This window comes from Rhinatrema bivittatum, chromosome 8 (assembly GCF_901001135.1).
Source record: "Rhinatrema bivittatum chromosome 8, aRhiBiv1.1, whole genome shotgun sequence".
NCBI lineage: Eukaryota > Metazoa > Chordata > Amphibia > Gymnophiona > Rhinatrematidae > Rhinatrema > Rhinatrema bivittatum.
In genome coordinates, this window is record NC_042622.1 from 37577322 (window position 1) to 37598870 (window position 21549).

The 21549-nt window shown below is 45.2% G+C and overlaps 1 protein-coding gene across 1 annotated transcript; it reads left to right on the forward strand.

The window, feature by feature from the left end:
- Nucleotides 1-3736: 3736 nt before the first annotated feature.
- Nucleotides 3737-21315, forward strand: CCN5 (cellular communication network factor 5). Its single transcript, XM_029611532.1, has 5 exons — nt 3737-3957; nt 7723-7939; nt 15360-15608; nt 16792-16991; nt 19536-21315. Exons 1-5 carry the CDS (start codon nt 3895-3897, stop codon nt 19758-19760), a joined length of 954 nt encoding a protein of 317 aa, XP_029467392.1. The 5' UTR covers nt 3737-3894; the 3' UTR covers nt 19761-21315.
- Nucleotides 21316-21549: the final 234 nt, after the last annotated feature.

Genomic DNA, 21549 nt, shown 5'->3' on the forward strand with positions numbered 1-21549 from the left:
CGATTATCGCTTTTTAAACCTGCAGTTTTGCTGCGCGTTTAACCTGCTAACATACCACCTACCCTTACCCCTGCGTTAGAGGCAGGGGTAAGTAGGTGGAAAACTTTCCCCCAGCCCTCGCTCACCTGCCCTGGCCGCGTCCATGGGTGCCGGTCTCCGGGGCAGCCCAGTCCTCTCTATCCTCCTTCCGAAGCAACGAAATGCGAAAAAGGAGAAAAGCGAAATGACATGTGAAGTGTAACTTACTTTTCTTGCAGCCCTCCTCCGGAGTTGCACCGCGGCTCCCCTGCCTCCTGGGGGCTGCCCCCTGCCTCCCGGGGGCAGCCGGCGGTGAAAGCGGCCCCACCGGCGAAGATGGATGCCTGCACGGGCCCTCTGACATGATCCTTTACTGAGCTGTGGCCACTTCTCCTGCGTGCATTCAGCCAGGCTGGAGCCGGCGGGCGTGCATTCAGGCAGGCGGAGGGAGCCGGCGGCGAAGATGAATGAATGTGCACTTGTGCGTGCAATTTGGCCGCTCAAGGCGTGACGTCACTACCTTTGGAGTCACGGCATGTGACGTCGGCATTCGCTCGGTGAAAACTGCCCTCTGAGTCCCTGAGCAAAAGGTGCAGCGCACTAGAATTCGGCAAGAGCCAATGCATAGGTTTTTTATGCTTTTGATTTATTTATTTGTACTTTTGATTTATGAATCACAGTTACCTGTACAGCTCATTGCAAGTTATGATGCATGAAACAAAATGCATCATAAAAGACAGGGCCTGAAGCTTGGATCTGGTCAGTCAGGATGTAGACCTTCCATTGGGTTACAGTGTTGACACTTTCTGTGTTCACTGCTATACAGACTCTCAACTTTCAAAACAAAATTAAACATGAATGTGTTACGTAATGGCCTCAAAAGGCCTTGCACTCTGTTACATGAGGGGGTGTTTTAATGTGCCCTTGGGCCTCAGCCCGCCCCAGATGGATCCAGGGCCGACCCAAGGGTTGACGGTGTGTTCCAGCATGGCTGACTGTCTTACCCTCTGCCAGGCCTGCAAGCTCCCAAGGCCAACAACAAGAAGATGTTGGAATGTGAATGGTCCTCCGACCATTCCGAGCCCTTTCGGACCTGCCGCTTGGATCGGCATGGAGCAGCAGGCCTGGCCTGAGGATGAGGGCAGACAGGCCTTGACATGAAGACATGACACCAAGGTTGATGCAACGGCATCGCAGACAAGGGTTGTTGAAGACGTGACACCAGGACTATTGAAGACGTGACACCAGGACTGTTGAAGACATGACACCAAGGCTGATGCAACGGCATCACGGACCAGGGTCGATGTGACAGCATCCCGGACCAGGATCAATGCGACGGCATCCCGGACCAGGGTCAATGTGAAGACATCAGAGACATGACGAGGGAACTTGACAAAGTCCAAATGAGATGAGAAGCTGGGAAGGAAGACATTGGCACTGTCTCTCAGGGCGCCCTACTCAACCCACCTTCACGGGCGGACCCAATGGGGTGGTCGCTGTCCCACTGCGTGCCCTACACAGCCCGAGGAGGCTGGTCACGGACTACGCTGAGAATGGGACTAGCGCAGGGAAGAATCCAGCCGAGGCAGAACTTTGACGACAGAGCCATGAGTCGTCCGAGGCACCACGAAGGCTGGCAGGACAAGACGGCTCAGGAGCACAGGAACAAATTCCACCTGCAGGCCTCTCCACGCTTTGGAAAGACATCATCTGAGGAAGCAAGGCCAGACAGGACCAGAAGGCTCAGGAACACTGAAGACACAGGAGCAAGACACCAAGGAACTTGGGACATCAGGAAGCAGAAGAACAAGATGAGACACCAGGACACCTGGACAAGGATCTCAGGCATGAAGACTTGACTTGACTTGACATGACATGAAGAAGACGAAACGAAGAGGAGCTCCACGAAGAAGACCTGACGGAGCTCTGGCAGGCAGGAGCCTCCAGAGTGAAATAACTCCGATGCAAGGCAACGAACAATGACGAGACCAGCCCTTTTATAGGGCTGAACAGGAAATTAGTCCATAGATGGGGCCCAACACACTTCCTGTGGCTGGCCCTTTAAATATTGAAGAGAGGCGCGGCCGCGCACCTAGAGGAAGGAAGCAGGAACTGTTCAGGACCGTGGACAGTGGTCCTGCATGACGTCATCGCGTAAGAGCAGGGCTGGGCCTGAACACAGGCCCCGATGACAGCAGCGGCTCCAGCTGCTGCAGGAGGCCCCAGGGGCAGCTCCAGCCACAATTGAGCCCGGGGATGCGGCCTCTGGGCCGCGAAGATGTCAGCGACGTCAGTGGTGGCTTCCAGCTGTGAAGAAGGCAGACAAGGCCGCGGCTCCGGCCGTGGTGAAGAGGGCATACCAAGACGGCCTCCGGGCCGCAAGGAGAAATTGAGTCTGCGGCTCCAGCCGCACGAGAAGGCCCGACATCGGCGCGTCCATGCCGCTTCGGGTGAAGAAGCAGAAAAGTAAGTGCCTGCTCCTGGGGTTAGCTCCGCGGGCAGGGTCCATGACAGAATGAAATTTTGTTTGTTTTTTTTTGTTTTGTTTCAAATGGGACACTCTGCTTCCCTCCACCCCTCCCACACTACTGCCAAACTAACAAAAAATGCCCCTCCATGTCAGGCACTCTACCCCCACCTTACCCTATCTGCGGGTTTAAATCGGTCAACATGGGAAGCAGCGATCCCCAGCAGCGCCACCTTTCTAAAGGGCACTGCTGGGGCAGGAGTGACCAGCAATGGTTCTTGTCCCATTTCTGCCAACTTAAACCCCCACATGGGTTAAGAGGTGTGCGTGTCATGGGGGGGGGGGGGGAGATGGGGCAATTTGTCTTCACAGGTTGAGCTGATGGGCAAGGGAAGTGGACACAGAGGAGGGACACAGATTGCAGATCAGGTTGCTTTGCTTTTCCTTTTTTTTTTTTTAACATTCCATTTTGTTTTGTTTAGTTTTTAATAAAAACACCCGTGTCAATGAATATGGCTAGTTAAATGATGTGGCTGGCTAATACATTTTGTTTGGCTTGGTATATGAGAGATGCATTATTGGCGACAAGTAAGAGGTTGCAATTGGAATAAAACAGACAAAACCAGCCCAGCCTGGTGACTCAGCCATGCAGAAGGTCCCTGGTTCAGTCCCTCAGTCGGATCTGGTTCTGGCGATGCTGTGGAGGCAGCGCTCACATCACGCTGGGGGGGGGGGGGGGGGGAGGGAGGATGTAGGAGTCATTGCCTCAGGGCGACACCTAGTGGCCAGATTCAGTGTTCCAGAAAGAGGCCTGATACATGGCCCCCAGTCCAGGACCATCACTGCAATGTCCGGACCAAGTGTGCTTGGGTAGGGGGGTGGGCACGATATAAAATATGAAGGAAGGGTCCTGGTGCCAGATCCCAGTCCTGGCTCTGACTGACCTGGAAGCAGAAAGGAGCAGGAGGACCCTGCCCGGTCAAAACAAATAAAACAGTTTACGCTGCTGACTGAGAATATATTTGACAATAAATTTTGGTAGGTACTGTTATGGGGATGGGACTGGAAAGACACAGCCTTGTTGTTTTCCCTTTTCAAGTTCCCATAAGGCTTTATTTTACACAACTCGCCTGCTATGGCCAAGAATCTCCTTTCATTTGTTTTCTCAATGGGTTCTGCCTTCTCACCTTGAGGTGAGGGGAGAAGCCAGCTGGAATAGGGAACTGGAAAAATTCTTGATGCACGTCCAGCTCTGCTCGTGTTTGTACTGCAGTCTGTGAGGGACATCCTAGCAGCGAGACTATAAACACCAGCAAGCTCTTATCCCGAGCATCTGCAAAGTGCAAACACACAGCCACCTGAAACCTTGGCAGAGTAATGACCTGTGAAGCTCTACAGAGGAGGAAGGCATGAAACTTCAGCCAGAAAAGAAGCTAAACTGCTGCTTCTTTCTTCTCTGCCTTCTAACAGAGGTAAGGATTTCTGGTGGGGTTTCATCCAATTGTATTCATTTCTGTTGCAAAATTACTGGATGCAAATAAATATTAATTTCCCCGTGCTAGAAGCTTTAAACACTTCTGAACCCAAGCTCTTGAAATGTCTATAGTTCAGCTTCCAGATTAATGTAAGCATTAAGTAATGTATATATTTGAAATATATGAAATTAATTTAGCTACTGCACATTGCAGTTGTCAAATGTTTATGTGCTATTAGAAAATACAGATACAATCATCCTTATAGTCTGACACAGAGTAATCTTCTATACAGACTCTCAATTCACTGAAGCTTCTTTAAGATTCAGCATTTCACCAGATGTTCTCTATGAAGCACATAAAAGAAAGCTTTACAGCATATATCTCTAGACACACTGAAGTAACAAGATCATAAGTTTGCATTAATGGTAGGACTGCTCAGACAACACGAATTCTCAAAGAAGATCTGTTGAATTGACCTTTTTCTTTGCAGTTTGTCTAACATCCTGTAGCTTCAAAAGCAGGAAACTGAGACTGTGAGACAAGGCATGCGAGAAAAAGAATTCCATGTTTCAAATTAAAAATCAATCCACAGCATGTGAGCTAGGAACTTCACATTTTCCTTTGTTGGAAGCATGCTGGGTGGTGTAATATAACTGCAACCTTTCCACAAAAGAGACTAACTCCTGGAGTTCAGGGATCTTGCTCAGCTATATCGAAAAAATTATGTGCAGCCAGATAGCCAAGAAGTAGAGGGGGGACAATGCTAGAAATGAAAAAACATCCTTGAATATTTAGGAGCTCATGGAATGTGAAAGGAGGAGAATTCGAGGACTAAAGTGGTGATAGCCACCATTCCTCCTTATCTCTGCTTCTGCTGCAGCATCACGATTCATCCCAGCAGTGACTGGCTCTAGTAATGGTGATGCCTGTGGCAGGTGTTGTGTACCACTGATGCTAATGTGCATGATCATGGACAGAAGTGAATGGAGGTTCGGTCATGAAACTGAGTATCATATTCAGCACTGGAAAAATGATGTGAAACTTGGACAGAGTTACAGTATGGTCTACATCTTCATCTACTGATATTGTAAACATTATCATTAATTATCTTGCAATGCTGGATTCCATATTAGGTGTTACCACCCAAGAAACAATTTTTGGAGTTATTGTGGACAATAAATTTAAATCTTCAGCTCAGTGTGTGACGGTGGTCAAAATAGCTAGTGGAATGTTAGGAATTATTTGGAAAGGAATGGAGAATATCATAGTACCTCTGTATTAAGAACATAAGAAATCGCCATACTGGGTCAGACTGAGGGTCCATCAAGCTCCGCATCCAATAGTGGCCAGTCTAGGTTAGAAGTACCTGGCAAGTACCCAAACAGCAAATAAATCCTATGCTACCAATGCCAGTAAAAAGTAGTGACTATTCCCTAAGTCAACTTGATCAAGAGCAGTTTATGGACCTTTTTTAAATGTAGTAACACTAACTGCCTTAACCACATCCTCTGGCAATGAATTCCAGAGCTTAACTGCTTTAAGTGAAAAATAATTTTCTCCAATTTGTTTTAAATGTGCTACATGCTAACTTCATGGAGTGTCCCCCAAGTCCTTGTATTATCTGAAAGAGTAAATAATCAATTCACATTTACTCATTTTCTAAATATCTATCATATTCCCCTCAGCCATTTCTTCTCCAAGCTGAACAGCGCTAACCTCTTTAGCCTTTCCTCGTAGGGAACACATTCCATCTTCTTTATCATTTTAGTCGCCCCCATCTATAAATCCATGGTGCAATTGCACTTTGAGAATTGTGTGCGGTTCTGGACACCCTATCATACGGGCTGATACAGTAAAGTCTGCAGGCGCTCTCCCGGTGCGCGCACCGGCGATTCAGTATTTAAATTAGGTCCGGCGGTAGATCCGGGTAAAAGGAGGCACTAGGGACACTAGCGCGTCCCTAGCGCCTCCTTTTTGACAGGAGCGGCAGCTGTCAGCGGGTTTGACAGCCGACGCTCAATTTTGCCGGCGTCGGTTCTCGAGCCCGCTGACAGCCACGGGCTTGGAAACCGGACGCCGGCAAAATTGAGTGTCCGGTTTTCGGCCCGACAGCCGCGGGCCGAATTCAAATTTTTTTTTTTTTTACTTTTTTTACTCTTCGGGACCTCCGACTTAATATCGCTATGATATTAAGTCAGAGGGTGCACAGAAAAGCAGTTTTTACTGCTTTTCTGTGCACTTTCTCGGTGCTGGAAGAAATTAGCGCCGACCCAAAGGTCGGCGCTAATTTCTGAAAGTAAAATGTGCGGCTTGGCTGCACATTTTACTTTCTGTATCCTAATAGGGCCATCAACTGCATTTGCATGTTGAGGGCGCTATTAGGTGCCGCGGGTTGGATGCGCGTTTTCCTCCCCTTACTGAATAAGGGGTAAGGGAAAACGCGCGTCCAATAGCAAGCATACGGTCGCCCGTATGACATAGTGAGGGCAAAGGTAGCGCCGGCACCATATTGAAGATTGGCAATACGGCCCGCGTGCAGGAGGTCGCTCCCGGACCCCCGCTGGACTTTTGGCAAGTCTTGTGGGGGTCAGGAGGTCCCCCCCAAGCTGGCCAAAAGTCCCTGGGGGTCCAGCGGGGGTCCGGGGGCGATCTCCAGCAGGCGTGATGTCGGGAGCCAGGAAACAAAATGGCGCCGGCGCTACCTTTGCCCTGTCACATGATAAGGACAAAGGGCCACCGGCGCCATTTCTCAACGCAGTCGTGACTAGAGAGAGAGGGAGATTGCGTCGGGACCCCCCCACTGGACCCCAGCTAATGTAAAACATTTTGGGGGAGGTTCAGGAGGGTGGGGGATTTCTTTTAAAGGTTCAGGGTGGGTTTTAGGGTTTTTTTGGTGTGCCGGTTTTCTCGCGCCCTATTTAACGATACAATACAAATGCCCCTGACGATAAATCGGGGGCATTTGTATTGTATCTGCACTCTAACGATTTTGGACGATTTAAAAATTATCTGACGATAATTTTAATCGTTCAAAAACTATTCACATCCCTAATGGACAGGTTCCTAGAGAAAAAAATCCATAAACAATTGTTAGCCAGGCAAACTTGAGAAAGCCACTGATTTTTCCTGGGAATGAGCAACAAGAAATGGATTTATTCTTTTGCATTTGCTAGGATCTTCATAGTGACCTGAACTGGCCACTGTTGAAGGCAGGATACTGGGCTCAATGGATCTTTGGTCTGAATCAACAGTAAATCCATTCACAGCCATCAAATCCCAACTCTGTAATGTACTTTTGATAAAAATATTAAATATTCCTAGCTTCCAGCAGCCCTCACTCGTTTACCTTTCAAGGAAAGCTCAGTTGACCCAATGATTCAGAGAAGGCTGTGCCTGAGTGAATGCATTATGCAGAAACAATTAATCAGTTTATGTTACAATATAGTGGAAATGTCAGGGAATGTCAAAGTTTTGCGCCAAACCAAGGAACCAATCAGCACCACCATCTGGGAACAGTCTATTGATGAAAAATGGCTTTGGGTAGAATTTCCATGAGGGAATGACTAATTCTAGCAGGAGGGATGCAGGCTGCATCCCAATCTAGATGAGCAAATGCTTCCAGGATGTGTCACAACTCAGTTCAAAATGCAGTTTATGAAACACGGGCAGCTCGCTCATGCCAGGGCTGTCCGTCCGGCTCCTCTTGCAGGTTGGCCGCCACCAATACTTTAAAAAAAAATGGAAATGGTTTTGTTTTTCTAGCTACGTGCCCAGCTTTGCCGAACTCCCTGTTACTGCCCATGGATCCCTCAGCGCTGCCCTCCCGGTGTCCCACTTGTAATGGATGGCTGCGGTTGTTGCCGGATATGCGCGCGGCGACTTGGGGAAGCCTGCAATCAAGTCCATGTGTGTGATCACAGTCAGGGACTCTTCTGCGATTACTCTGCCGGCTACGTAGGGAGAAGAGGAGCTTGTAACTGTGAGCACACTATCTATCCAATGACTATTCAGGATGTGGGTAACCTGCTAATGAACCTTCTGGCATTTTCTTTTTTCGTTAATGCTTATTAAGATAAGAAAATAAATTGGTCTTAAAACTATTTTGCACCTGATGACTAAGGCTAGTAATTTGAGGCAAAAAAAGACATTTTCATGAGGAAAGTGTGTATTGTAAAATGGAAATGGTATTATTGCCTGCATTTGCATGTAACTTTCACAGATGGTAGACTACTGCTCAGACTTAAGTCTTCATGTTGCGGTTACAATATGGTAATAAAATAAGTGTGGTTATATATTTTGTAGTGAAAGCATTGCGGAGAATTTTGGAAACCTTTTGTTTCCCATATACTGTTTCACATGACTTCTGGTAACAAAGAAACTGTTGGCTGATTCTTGGCCCAATTAACCCCCCCCCCCCCCCTACCTGCTGTGCCTCTCAGACCCTCCTCAATCACTAGTCATGGTCTTCTCTCACCTTCACCACTATTTTCTGTAGCTATCCCACCATTCTTGATTTCCCCGTTCTGATTTATTACCACCCGCTGGCAAACTATTCCAAGCATCCACTAAGCTCCAAATCTGCAGTATCTGCGGAGCTCATACTGCAATTAAATTAAGAAGGCTCAGCTCATTATACTTTACTGAAACACTCCATGACCGAAGGGAGGGCGATACAGAGCCAATATCTAGGAAGAAAGCGAGCTAGAGGTTCATTTCTCCACAATGAAACCAGAAGAGAAATTGTAAATGCCATCAAGATTTTGCCTCTCACTCCTCCACTTATCAGTTGCCTGATCTAGCTGTCAGCCTTCCCGGCTGTCCTTTCATGCCCTCTGCCTCCTGGCAGCTCACCAACAGGCTTAGCTCTTAGCCCTTGTGCATTCCGTGGATGCCTTCTGAGCACAGAGAAACTACCTTACAACTCCCAGGAAGAAATAGATCTCACGTTCATACGCGAGAAGTCACAAGTGAGTTAAAATCTCCTACTGCAGACAGGGCATGGAAATGGGGAGGAAGGCCAGTTTTTGTAATGGGGAAGGTGCATTTGTTTTAAGTGAATGCGGCATCTGAATTGAAAAAGGGCATTTTTGGTTTGTTCTGAATGGCCTTGCATGAAAATGCCCGAACACCTTCGAGATATATATATATATTTTTTTTAATGGCTGCCCTGAGGTCCTTCAACCCCCCTCTCTTATCCCCCAAGAAAGCAGCAGGGCCTAGGCCTCTCCAGCTGGGTTGAACTGAGCCCAACTGGGGCTACCTTGGGTTCCTCTGATTCCCCCCAGGGCTGGGGACTTCCCTGGTCCCCATTTACCCCCCATCCAAGGGCTCCCCAAGATGAAAGGGGACAGGAGCATGCTCCTCTGAAAGTAGTGCTGCTGGCCCAGAGACTGGCATTTCCAACTCTTACAGGCAGCTGTGGTAATCTTGTGCATTGCAATATTAGAACAGCCAGCCCCTGAGTTTTAAAAATGCTTGTGTGGTACCAACAGGCTCAGAGAGTCTTCAGCACGTGGTGCTGGCAGGACTGACTCCACATCTGCAGCTGCTGCTGCTTCAGGCACCGTGTTATACCAGGAGAGGCAGAGGAGGGTAAAAAAAAGGATGCAGTGCTGCGAAATTCCTGCCTCCCTGCAGGCTCCATTGCACACTTAGGAAGGCTAAGCCTACCCCAGTCTCTTGTACAACACTTCCTAAGGAGAAATCAGCGAAAGAGATTCTGAACTGCAAATAGTAGGAGTGCGCAGGCCAAAACAAATGTTGTTTCAATCCATTTCTGGGCGGGGGAGGAGTTATCGTTTTTCAGTTCTTATTTGGAACTGGTTCATTTCCTGAAGCTTTAATAAACATTACAAATACAAGCCCCTCCCCAAAGTAAACAACCAATTAAATGAGGCCGTCCCAAGGCTCTCCAACCCCCTTCCGGTCCCCCAAGCAAGCTTCAGGGCCTGGATCTACTCCCTTGGGCTGAGCGAAGTCCAGCGAGGGCCCCTGCCATACCCCTTTCTGCCCCTGAAAGAAAGCTGCAGGCTCGGGACCTGCCTGACTGGGCTGAACTGAGCCCAGCTAGTGCCTTCCCAGGTCCACCCAACCTCTTTCCACCCCCAAGAAATGTGCCGGGGGCAGGGGTCTTCCTAGTCCCCACTTTTCCCTTCTGTAGTGGTCCATGCTGAAGAAAGGGCAGGAGTGATGACCACTCACTCCCATCATGGCACAAAACCAATACAAAACGGCACTGGTAGGCCCGCAGACTGGCACCGTTGTAATGTCACATGGCCACCTGTCTGAGGGCTGGCTAGCGCCATTTTTAAAAGGATTTGTGGCAGGGCCGGAGTAAATGGGCATTGTCCTGCCTCATCCTGGAGATGGTCCCTGGCTCCAACACGTTTCTAAGGGATAGGAGGGCAGATGGATGGGTCTAAAGAGCCCCTGACTGGGCTTGGTTCAGCCAAGGCAGGTAGGACCAGGCCCTGCAGCTTTCTGTGGCAGACGGAAGATCGGGAAGGCCCTTGGGAAGCCCCGGGAAGCAGTGGTGAGGGGGCTGGGGAGACCATTTCTTTTTTTGAAACGAGAAAAAAAATATCTGAACATTTTTTGATATTTTCAAGCAGGGCCATTTTCAGTTTGTTCCATTCACAATGAACAAAAAATGGCTTTTTTTTTTTAAATTTGGATGTGCCATTCATTTATATCTAATGCACATCCCTAGCAAATAAAAGTTTGTTACGACGTCTGTAAAGCAAGCCTTAATAAGTCAGAAAGCCCTAACTGCATCTTTTTCAAAACGTACATGGTGACTCACAGCCAGGAAGCCATCAACCTTTGACTCACGAATCATCTCTTTTCCAGTATCAACCTATACATAGTAATTAGGAGCAGGTATTATAATACCACATGTTCATTTCTTCTCCACGCACTCTGAAGATATCTCTATTTATGCACAACCCCCACCATCCTCAGCCATTCAGCTGGTTAATTGCAGAAGCTGCTCTTCTAGAATGTGGTGAGCTCTTAACATGCACAAACCGAATGGCAACAGCAAAGGTTCATTTCCTGTACTGTTCCACTTCTCGGAAGTAACGTGTTCTTTCGGGGTAAGAATAACGGAGTATGATCTCACAAAATATCCCAGCACCCCTGTGTGAGGGAAGACCAAATCAGTAAAATAATTGGTGGGAAAAGACCAACACATACAGGTTTCTGGTTGGCACGTTCAGGACTGGCAAGGTATTAAATAGTTTCCAGGGGAATAGGTACTCTCCTCACTCTACTAATTCATGTTTCAGAATTTCTCAGTTTAGGTATATTCTGAAACACAATTCAGAGCTTCCCCACTGGAATCGATGCGTAGAGAATCCGTTGCTGACTTCACCCCTGACCTGCACATGGTGCTATAAGCTGCTTGGTTTATCTATCCAGTCCTCTCACCTTTGTACCCCTCATGTTCTCCAGTAGCCATCTTGTTTTCTGCCTAGATGTCAGTTGGTTGCTAGAGCTTGCTCCTCGTACTCTGGCTCCATCCTGGTTACCTGAATCCAGAAGACTTCTTCATCTTCGGTTTCTGCTTTCAGCATTCCTGCTATTTATGGCTTCCAGGCTTTTTGCTCCTGATTTGTATTGGGGGCTACACCCGTTTCTCATGCCTCATTGGCCACCAGCACCTGAGGCCTCAACCTGAAGGTAAGGTGGTTGGCATAGGTGGAAGACATTCATTTTTACTGTCATCTGCCTGGATTTGCTTCTCCAGACGTTAAGCCGCTAGTTCCTGGGGCATCCCCTAGATGACAGACCTCACATTACAGATGGCACAACTTATGTAGGCAAAACCGTATCAAAAAATGTGATGTCAAATGAACAACATTATTGTCAGACTCATAAAGAACTTGGTATCAGAATATTATTAGTATTGTGAAAGCTAGTCCATTGTCTCTTGCCCTTCTATGGGCTGCAGGCAATATCAGTAGGCAACATAAAAACTCGAATCATTGGCCAAGCCACCTTTTCCGCTAACAATAATCACTCCACAATAGTATCTAAGGGACCTACCTTCTCTACTTCAAAACAAAATCTTATAATGCTATGCTCCTGCTCTTAAAAGCCCAACATGACCAATGTTTTGGCAAATGTATTGCCTTCTTCAGGGATCAGCTGCATAGATTTCCTTCTTTCATAACAACCAGTCATACAATGTTCCGTATGAGTCTGCTAATTGTGTTGTTAATTTGACACTTCATTTTTTCATACAGCTTATTCTTAAAGATGTTTGCATATTGGTAAGCAGTGTTTGATAATGGCAATTTTCAAAAGCCATTTGCCCATGTAAATTGCTGTTCACCTGGGTAAATCCACTGTCTGAAAATTGCCCAGCCCATTGAAGTACCCGCAGAGATCAACAACACACCTACTTTTACACATGTAGCAGGGTAGCAGTGCAAGGTAGCAGTGCATTTTTAAAACTATGGGGTTGATGCAATAAAGTGCACTCAGCCTAGCACACAGCTTAACAAACGATTGGATGCACATTTTGGACGTCTAGGCTAACCCCTGATGCAATAAGGGGATTGGCGCATTCAAAATGCGCGTCAAAACTCACACATAGCTAATAGCGCTCATCATGTGTAAATGCCATGTAGATGAGGCTATTAACTATTACCCCCCCCCCCCCATGCAGAAAATTACCGCTTGGCTAATGCACCCCTGTTAACTTGGCAAATTTGACGCCAGTCCTGGAACTGGCATAAGTCATACCACGAGTGAAGGGCCAGTTAGCCGAGCGGTGATTTTCTGCTTCCTCCTACTGGCTGCCTGGTTGGTAAAACCGTGAGTCAAGGGGACATTATTGATTGTTTAAATCAAAAATTGTGTTTGGATTCTGGCCTTTCTTTGCAAATAACTAATGGCCACCCTTGTTCCTCTGCCAACTGTCTGGCTCAACTTAAACGCTAACACAAGTTGTGACCGAGAAATCAGCGTGACTTTTTATGCTAGAGCCAAAAAAAAAAAATACTCAAGTGATAGATACCAACTTCTCTTATGACCACTCTCTTAGCAAGGTGTCCATGCCAGCCCTTGCCAGCGTGGTACTCCAGTTCGCCATGAAAGGAGGCCAACAGAGAAAACTCTGTACGATGAATTTGTCAGTGCGGAAAGTGTCATGTGAAAGACCAGTGAGGAGCGACATCATAAACATTTCAGCAAAAAGCCCCCCAATACCCTTCCAGAACAGGAAGATCATCAGCTCCTGCATATTCTCAATACCATGCAGCAATGTTTGCCCACATTTTTATTTTGTTGCGATGATGTGACCACCACTTGGAGAAACGAGAGAGGAACGGACTGGAAGGAGATGGCGTGAAAGCAGAGCTCCAGATCTGCATTGCTTGTTTTAGAAGAATGCAAAAACCAAAGGGGTAGATTTTAAAAGGTGTGCACGGGCACACATGTACGCATTCATGTTATAAAATCGGGGGTCGGCATGCGCAAGGGGGTGCACAGTTGAGCACCTTGTGCGCGCCAAGCTACACTGCCTTCCACTGTTCCCCATCCCCCTGCCCCACCTTCCCTTCCCTTCTCCTACCTCCCCTGCCCTCCCCCCCCCCTCCTTTTTCTACTGTTTTCTTTTGTTTTTAAACTTACTTCAGCCCTGGGGCTGAAGTAAGTTGCGTGCGCCGGCCGACTGTCGGCGCGCGATCCCCGGCACAGCGCCAAATGGCCGCTGTGTTAAAGGCCTCTAACCCGCCCCGCCCCCAGACCACTCCGCCCTGCCCACGCCCTGCCCCGGATTGCCCCTTTAGTAAATCCCCGGGACTTACATGCATCCCGGGGCTTTACTTGCGTCACTGGGCCTTTTGAAAATAGGCCTGGCGCACGTAAATCCTCTGGATTTTCGCACGTAACCCTTTGAAAATCCAGCCCAGAGTACGTTCACGTCCTTGGGAACAAATTTCCGTCAGGATCAACTCAGTTACTCATAGAATCCGATCACGGTTCAATCTAAATGATATATATTTCATCATGTATCCATATTTATCTTGTTTCCTCTCTTTGCTTATCAAATTGCAGGGCAAGAAAATGGACGCTCGTATTGAACACCTGTTTTCCTAACGGGCACACAGCCACATCTCCCCTGGGTGCCCGATGCTTTTGAGCACTATAGGAATGCACAATTTTCCCTAGCGCATCCTTTTTTGCATGGCAGCTCATTCACCTATTGCATCGGGGTTGTGTGTGTGTTGGAAAACAGGAGCTCAATTTACTGCGTGCTTTTATTGCATTGGCCTGCCAGTGTGTAATCTCACAGGGAACATACATGGGTACTTTCCCTTTGAGAGCCGGTGCAAAGTTCTTCAGGTGAAAATACCCACGGGCTTGCAGTAATCTGCATAGTTTTGTAAAATGTTCCCTCTGTGGCACCCTGATAAGGATGCGTGAAAGGCAACAACCTCATTGTTTCAATAGTTTGGAGGAATATTCCATAAAATACATATATCTGTGAAACTATCTGCCACGGCCTTATCTGGAAGAATTTCAGGGCAAAAGGCAGGGACAGTGGTGAAACACCAGTTCCACAACATTCAGCAGGTCTATGTGAAAAAGAAGCAAGGTGTCTGAGAATGTCACGGACAGGGAGAATTCTGTCATTTCTTTCTCCAGTTTCAACCAGAGTTTCCCGTTTAAATTAACAGACAGAGACCATTTTCACAAATTTTTTTCTGCCAGAGTACAAAGTCTAGTTTATGTCAGGATTATTTTTATTTGCTTTTACTGCTAACCTTTTGGAATTCTGTAGTTATTCTCTCCATTTTTAGTGGTTATGACTGTGGATACAAAAAGTAAATTTATGAAACTAAGAATTTGAACATCCCATCAGTTTGACCATCCCTTGACTTAGCTGAATAGATTTGTAGCCAAAAAAACAACAACATATCCCCCTAAATCAGAGGAGATCCGGGGGTGTTCTGGGGGGTGGAGTGTTATTCAGCTAAGCTAGCGTATAACCTTAGGTCTGCCTGAGAGAATTTTAACTTTTAGATAGAAGAGTAAGCTAGATAAGTTTATCTGGCTAACTTTGCTGGCCACCCAGTGGCTGAATATTTACCCCTCCATGTCTAATGGGTCACCATACAATACTATTAGACCATGCAAAAACAGGTTTGCAGCAACAGCAAGAAATAATTTCTATTTCTCTACTTCTTCTGTTTTAATAAGATGATTCTGTTCCATTAGAGTTATTTTTCTGGGTTTGTTGCGATAAACTAGCCTTCATCAAGATATTCTTTTAAGAAGAATAACTGAATAACAAAGCTGTTTGGCCTGGGCTTTTCCCCCGTGCTGCCTAGTCCAAACAAGCCGTACGAGCCCTGTAAACGTGACGTGCTCTTTTTTCATGCTCCTTTCAGTTAAGGAGGTTGGAGGATGCGAATTAAATGGGAAAATCTACAAGGAGGGTGAGGTTTTCCAGCCCAGCTGTAAATTCCAGTGCCAGTGCTCAGACGGAGGTCTGACCTGTGTCCCTCTCTGCAGCGAGGACGTCCGGTTACCGACCGTGGACTGCCCTCATCCCAAGCGAGTGCAAATCCCAGGCAGGTGCTGCCAGGAGTGGATATGTGAAGGACAAGAGGACAGGATCTCTAATGAGCCAGTGATGGGTAAGCATGTATTTTATTCTATTTTTTGCCTGTAAGTTTGTTTTGTGTACCTGGATGGAGATTCATGTGTGTGTGTGTTGCTTTGATCATTTGGTTGAGCTCTTTAATTCAGAACCAGTACAGCAACACCATGAACATAGAGACAGGCCTGTGTACTAAGCATTTTTCCTATAGATACAGAATGAACAAAACCTTTAGAGGCACAGATCTCCTTTGCTTCTGTCTGTCTCAGTATAATATGTACATATGGGACTCAGAATGATGCGCTGCAGTCATTGCACCCGTGAGAAGCAATGACTTATGGTCATGACTGGGGCCAATAATTAAACTGTCTGCATTGGCGAAAATTTTGTGGCATCATGTGAGGTCAGTTTAATTAAGTACCTTTTCATCCACGGGGTTTGCACCAAATAATCAAAGCACAATTACTTGGGCAGTTTGGCTTTGATATTACTGCCGTGCATGCCCAGTTGCCATGGTATTTGCATCTGCATTTTGTACCTTACTAAGGACCTCCCTGGACTAAATGTGCCCTGGGGAATGCCTCCTGACTTAGGTTGCCAGCTGGCTCCATATTTTCAAGACAGGTTGATCCAGTCTTGGTTTTACCCCATTGCATGCTGGGACTCATTCATATTTCCCTATTGCATTCCCTAAGAAAAGTAAGACTGTAAGTACCTCCATGCAGGGGAGTAAAAGCAGGACTGGATCAATCTATCCTGGAAATCTGGAGCCAGTTGGCAACCCCACACCTGACAAAGGTGGGTGAAAGCACAATGTGTGTGCGACAGAACAATGCGCGTACTTTTAACCAACACCGAAGGCGAGCAACTTTCAAAACGGTGATTTACACAGGCACAAGTGTTCTGCCCATGGAAAATGGCTTTTACTATTGCCCCCCCCCCCTCAACTAAGATCTGTTTTTATACCTAGGTAAAGCTGTCTCGCAATCTCCTAATAAGCTTTGGAATTCACATATGTTGGTACCAACACTGTGCTTAGATTTGACATATGCAAAGCATAAATGCGTGCATTCTTTACTAAGGCGAGGAATAGTTAAAAAAAAAATATGTACCTCATTTCTATCTCATCAGGGAAATATGTGCATTCTTTCTGTGGCACAAGATGTTTCTATGCTCCCTTGAGAATACATTTCTTCTTTTTTTTTTTTTTTTCACTGAAGCATCTAGGTTACACGAGGCTGCATCCCACGGCTCAGCTGGCATGTGTGAAGAAAGGGGCACAGAGTGGAGCGCTTGTTCCACCAGCTGTGGGATGGGGATTTCTGTCCGTGTTTCTAACCAGAACCAGCACTGCCGACTTGAGAATCAGAGCCGCCTGTGCATGATACGACCGTGCAGTCCCTTGAGAACCACGAAGACGGTAACACTGGCAACGTTTAAAGAAAAACAAAACAAAACAAAAAAAACAAATAGCATTGACAGTTTTACAGTTATTAATAAAATTTCATGCTCGCCGAGGTACAGTTCTGCAATTTGTTGAAAAACATATGAAGTCATGAATTTTCCCTTTGAATTGTGCAAGACTGGAGATTTTTCCTTTTGATTTTCTGCATTATCATAAGAACATAAGAAATTGCGATGCTGGGTCAGACCAAGGGTCCATCAAGCCCAGCATCCTGTTTCCAACAGAGGCCAAAACCAGGCCACAAGAACCTGGCAATTACCCAAACACTAAGAAGAACCCATGCTACTGATGCAATTAATAGCAGTGGCTATTCCCTAAGTATAATTGATTAATAGCCATTAATGGACTTTTCCTCCAAGAACTTATCCAAACCGTTTTTGAACCCAGCTACACTAACTGCACTAACCACATCCTCTGGCAACAAATTCCAGAGTTTTATTGTGTGTTGAGTGAAAAAGAATTTTCTCCGATTAGTCTTAAATGTACTACTTGCTAACTTCATGGAATGCCCCCTAGTCCTTCTATTATTCGAAAGTGTAAATAACCGAGTCACATCTACTCGTTCAAGACCTCTCATGATCTTAAAGATCTCTATCATATTCCCCCCTCAGCCGTCTCTTCTCCAAGCTGAACAGCCCTAACCTCTTCAGCCTTTCCTCATAGGGGAGCTGTTCCATCCCCTTTATCATTTGCCCTTCTCTGTACCTTCTCCATCGCAACTATATCTTTTTTGAGATGCAGCAACCAGAATTGTACACAGTATTCAAGGTGCGGTCTCACCATGGAGCGATACAGAGGCATTATGACATTTTCCGTTCTATTAACCATTCCCTTCCTAATAATTCCTAACATTCTATTTGCTGTTTTGACTGCTGCAGCACACTGAGCCGACGATTTTAAAGTATTATCCACTATGATGCCTAGATCTTTTTCCTGGGTGGTAGCTCCTAATATGGAACCTAACATCGTGTAACTACAGCAAGGGTTATTTTTTCCTATATGCAACACCTTGCACTTGTCCACATTAAATTTCATCTGCCATTTGGATGCTCAATCTTCCAGTCTTGCAAGGTCCTCCTGTAATGTATCACAGTCTGCTTGTGATTTAACTACTCTGAACAATTTTGTATCATCCGCAAATTTGATAATCTCACTCGTATTCCTTTCCAGATCATTTATATATATATTGAAAAGCATCGGTCCAAGTACAGATCCCTGAGGCACTCCACTGTTTATCCTTTTCCACTGAGAAAATTGACCATTTAATCCTACTCTCTGTTTCCTGTCTTTTTTTTTTTTTTTGTATAATATGTTTATTGTATTTAAGCATACAAATTAGACAGGGCATGGTAAGACAGTAAAGAGAAGTAGACAGAAAAAATCAGCAATAACAGCTTACACATCGCCAGTGTAGAAAACACAGGTTAATCATACCAGAACACAACTTTTGCCATAATGTTATAACTGTGGGCTAACCAAACTACCCAATAATAAAAATCGTCTAGACTACTTGCGAATACAGCATCAACCTACCCCCTGGCTCCGTCTTGAAACCTTACTTCCATACACAGACAAGGATATGGATGTTTCCTGTCTTTTAACCAGCTTGTAATCTATGAAAGGACATTGCCTCCTATCCCATGTCTTTTTAATTTTCGTAGAAGCCTCTCATGAGGGACTTTGTCAAACGCCTTCTGAAAATCCAAATACACTACATCTACCGGTTCACCTTTATCCACATGTTTATTAACTCCTTCAAAAAGTGTTTGACATCAGGCATCGGAGGATTATTTTCTCTTGCCAAAATTGCCAACTGCCATTCTCTTGATGATGATGAATTGAACAGGATAATTTCATGGTCTAAACAGTTTGCTGGATTTCCAAAATGTTTAACTGGCTAACTTCGGGAGCTAGCTGGATAAACCTCTGCTGTTAAACATTTTTCCCCCACTGGACAATCAGATTTAACCTCCCTAAATTCACAAGGTGGACAAATTTAAGAAGTCAATGAAGAGTTGATTACAGGTGTTTTCCTGGGGTGGGCTAATGACTTGGGGAGTTAATGCTAACTGGCTAAGCTTAGGTGGGCAACTCCAGCTGCACAAATAGCAGTCTTGAATCTAATTGGTTAACTTTTGACCAGTTAGATTTAGTGAATTTTCAGCTGAGAACCTAATTTTAGTCAGTTAGTTGCTCAACATCTCTTTGAAAAATGACGCCTTTGCTACTAATCATCCAACTGTGCTATATCAAGTAATAATACTTTATTGGCACCGAAAAGTCAACATTAATAGTTTTCAGTAGGTCTAATTCTAGTCATCAAATTATTATTAACATTGAGTTGATCATGCTTTGTTTAGTTTGAACTCAACTCTGTGAAAAAATGTGAGGGTAAAAATACTGTTACCATTAAAAACACAAATGTTTTCGTTTTCTTTTTGACTGCTTATAATTGAAACATTGCACATTTCATAACGCTATAGTTTTTTTTCCCCCCAGAGAGGAGCACGATGCCACCCAACAGTCATTCCTTCAGCTTCCATCAGATTTGAGTATCAAGACTGTGCCAGCACCAGCACCTATGCACCCATATTCTGCGGCTTCTGTGGGCATCGACAATGCATCCCCTACCAAAGCAGAGATGAACTGATTGACTTTAACTGCAGTGGGGGAAGACCACGGAAGATAAAGATGATGTTCATTATTTCCTGCGTTTGTCCTTAACCTTCCTAATTGTGACATCTTTAACAGAGAATTATAGAGTATAATGGAGGAAATTCTAAATGCTTCCTTTATAAAGAGTAAAATAATATTTTCTAAGAATATATAATCCAGTGAAATACATGATTAGAACTGGAGACTGACAACTCTGAGTTAGGGTTGAGATTTACCTGGAAGATTGGAATTCTAACTGCGATGACGCTCTGTCTTTATGCCTTTTCCATTCCATCTTCTTCAGAATTACCTGAAAGCAAGAGCATACATAAGCTTCCTTGACACATTAGGCCCTATGCACTCACAGGCCGATGCAATATCGACACGTGAAAAACAGGCGCTCATGATTGAGCACCCAGTTCCTAATGCACGTCCATCCACCTCTCCTGGGCACATTAAAAAGGAGGTGCTAGGGGAAACTGTGCATCCCTAGCGCCTCCTCGGCATCGGACACCCAGGAAAAGTGACTGTACACAGTTTAGGAAAATGAACGCTTAATTTTATGCGTCCATTTTCCTAACCTGTGCACAGCCATAAGTTAGGAAAACGGACGCTCACTAATTGAACTTCCGTTTCCTAACCTGACTGCCAGCAAGACATTTATTTTTTTTAACATTACTCCTTTTTTCGGTTCCTTCAACTTAATATCGCCATGATATTAAAAAAAGCAGTATTTTCTGCTTTTCTGTTAACTTCTGGGGCTTCTCATGACTTAATGACAGCTGCAGGGTGGGAGTTAATTTTTGAGAATAAAAATGTGTGCATCAGATGCACATTTATTTTTTACATAAGGGGGGAATAGCTAATAGCCTCATCAACATGGCATTTACATGTGATGAGCGCTATTAGCTAAGCGCTGGTTTGGACAAATGTTTTGAGTGCGGTAATCCCTTTATTGCATAAGGAGTTATGGACATGCATTCAAATTGCGCATCCATCCACAGGTTAACCTGTGCGCTAGCCTGAGTGCACGGTATTGCATCAGCCTGTAAGCATTTTCCCATGGACACAAAATGGGAGAAAACATTTATCACATAGGCCCAAAGATCGCTATTCAAATTTAATGAACAGAACAGTCATGTTCTTAAAGATGACATATTTCAAGATGTTACTATTGTATAAAAGGAAGTAGGAGTTGAAATATTTACCATGTGTTCATTCCTAAAAATTACTATTGTGATACAACCCTATTAGTGACATGACTTGTATATTATACTAAAAGTAATGTTGTAATATTAATTTCATATGGAAAAGAACTCTGGTTAATTAATAGTGGTAGTTAGCATATTTCTGTTTCTGTAAAATTTATGCAATTAACAAAAATGTACCCAAAGCACTAAACAGTACTCAAGATTCAGACTGGGTAGGATGTTGAATATGTCACATCAATGGGGCTTAATTTATTTAGCTTATTTGATGGGCCTGGAGGACCCATGCCGAAAGTCATGAACTCTTTGTGACCTTGGTCTCTTTTCCTTCTCACCCCATTGCCCCATTCATTCCTTTCCCGAGGAGTTTGGATCAAGGTGTCTGAAATACCTGAAAATAAAAATTAGTGAAAATATCAGGAAATATTTTTATGAATGTGAGAGCCACATCAAAGAAAAAACCAAAGAGTTCTTAAAAGTGTTTTTCCTTCCCTGGTTTGTGCGACATTCCTTATTGCAGAATCTAACGTGGTGCTAAGGTTAACCCCTCCTTGGTCCAATAATGTTCTGTGCTACCATGGGACCTGATCTGGAATCAGAAGCTTTAGAACATCGGCTACTCGGGAAGAAGGGAATTGTTTTGTATTTTA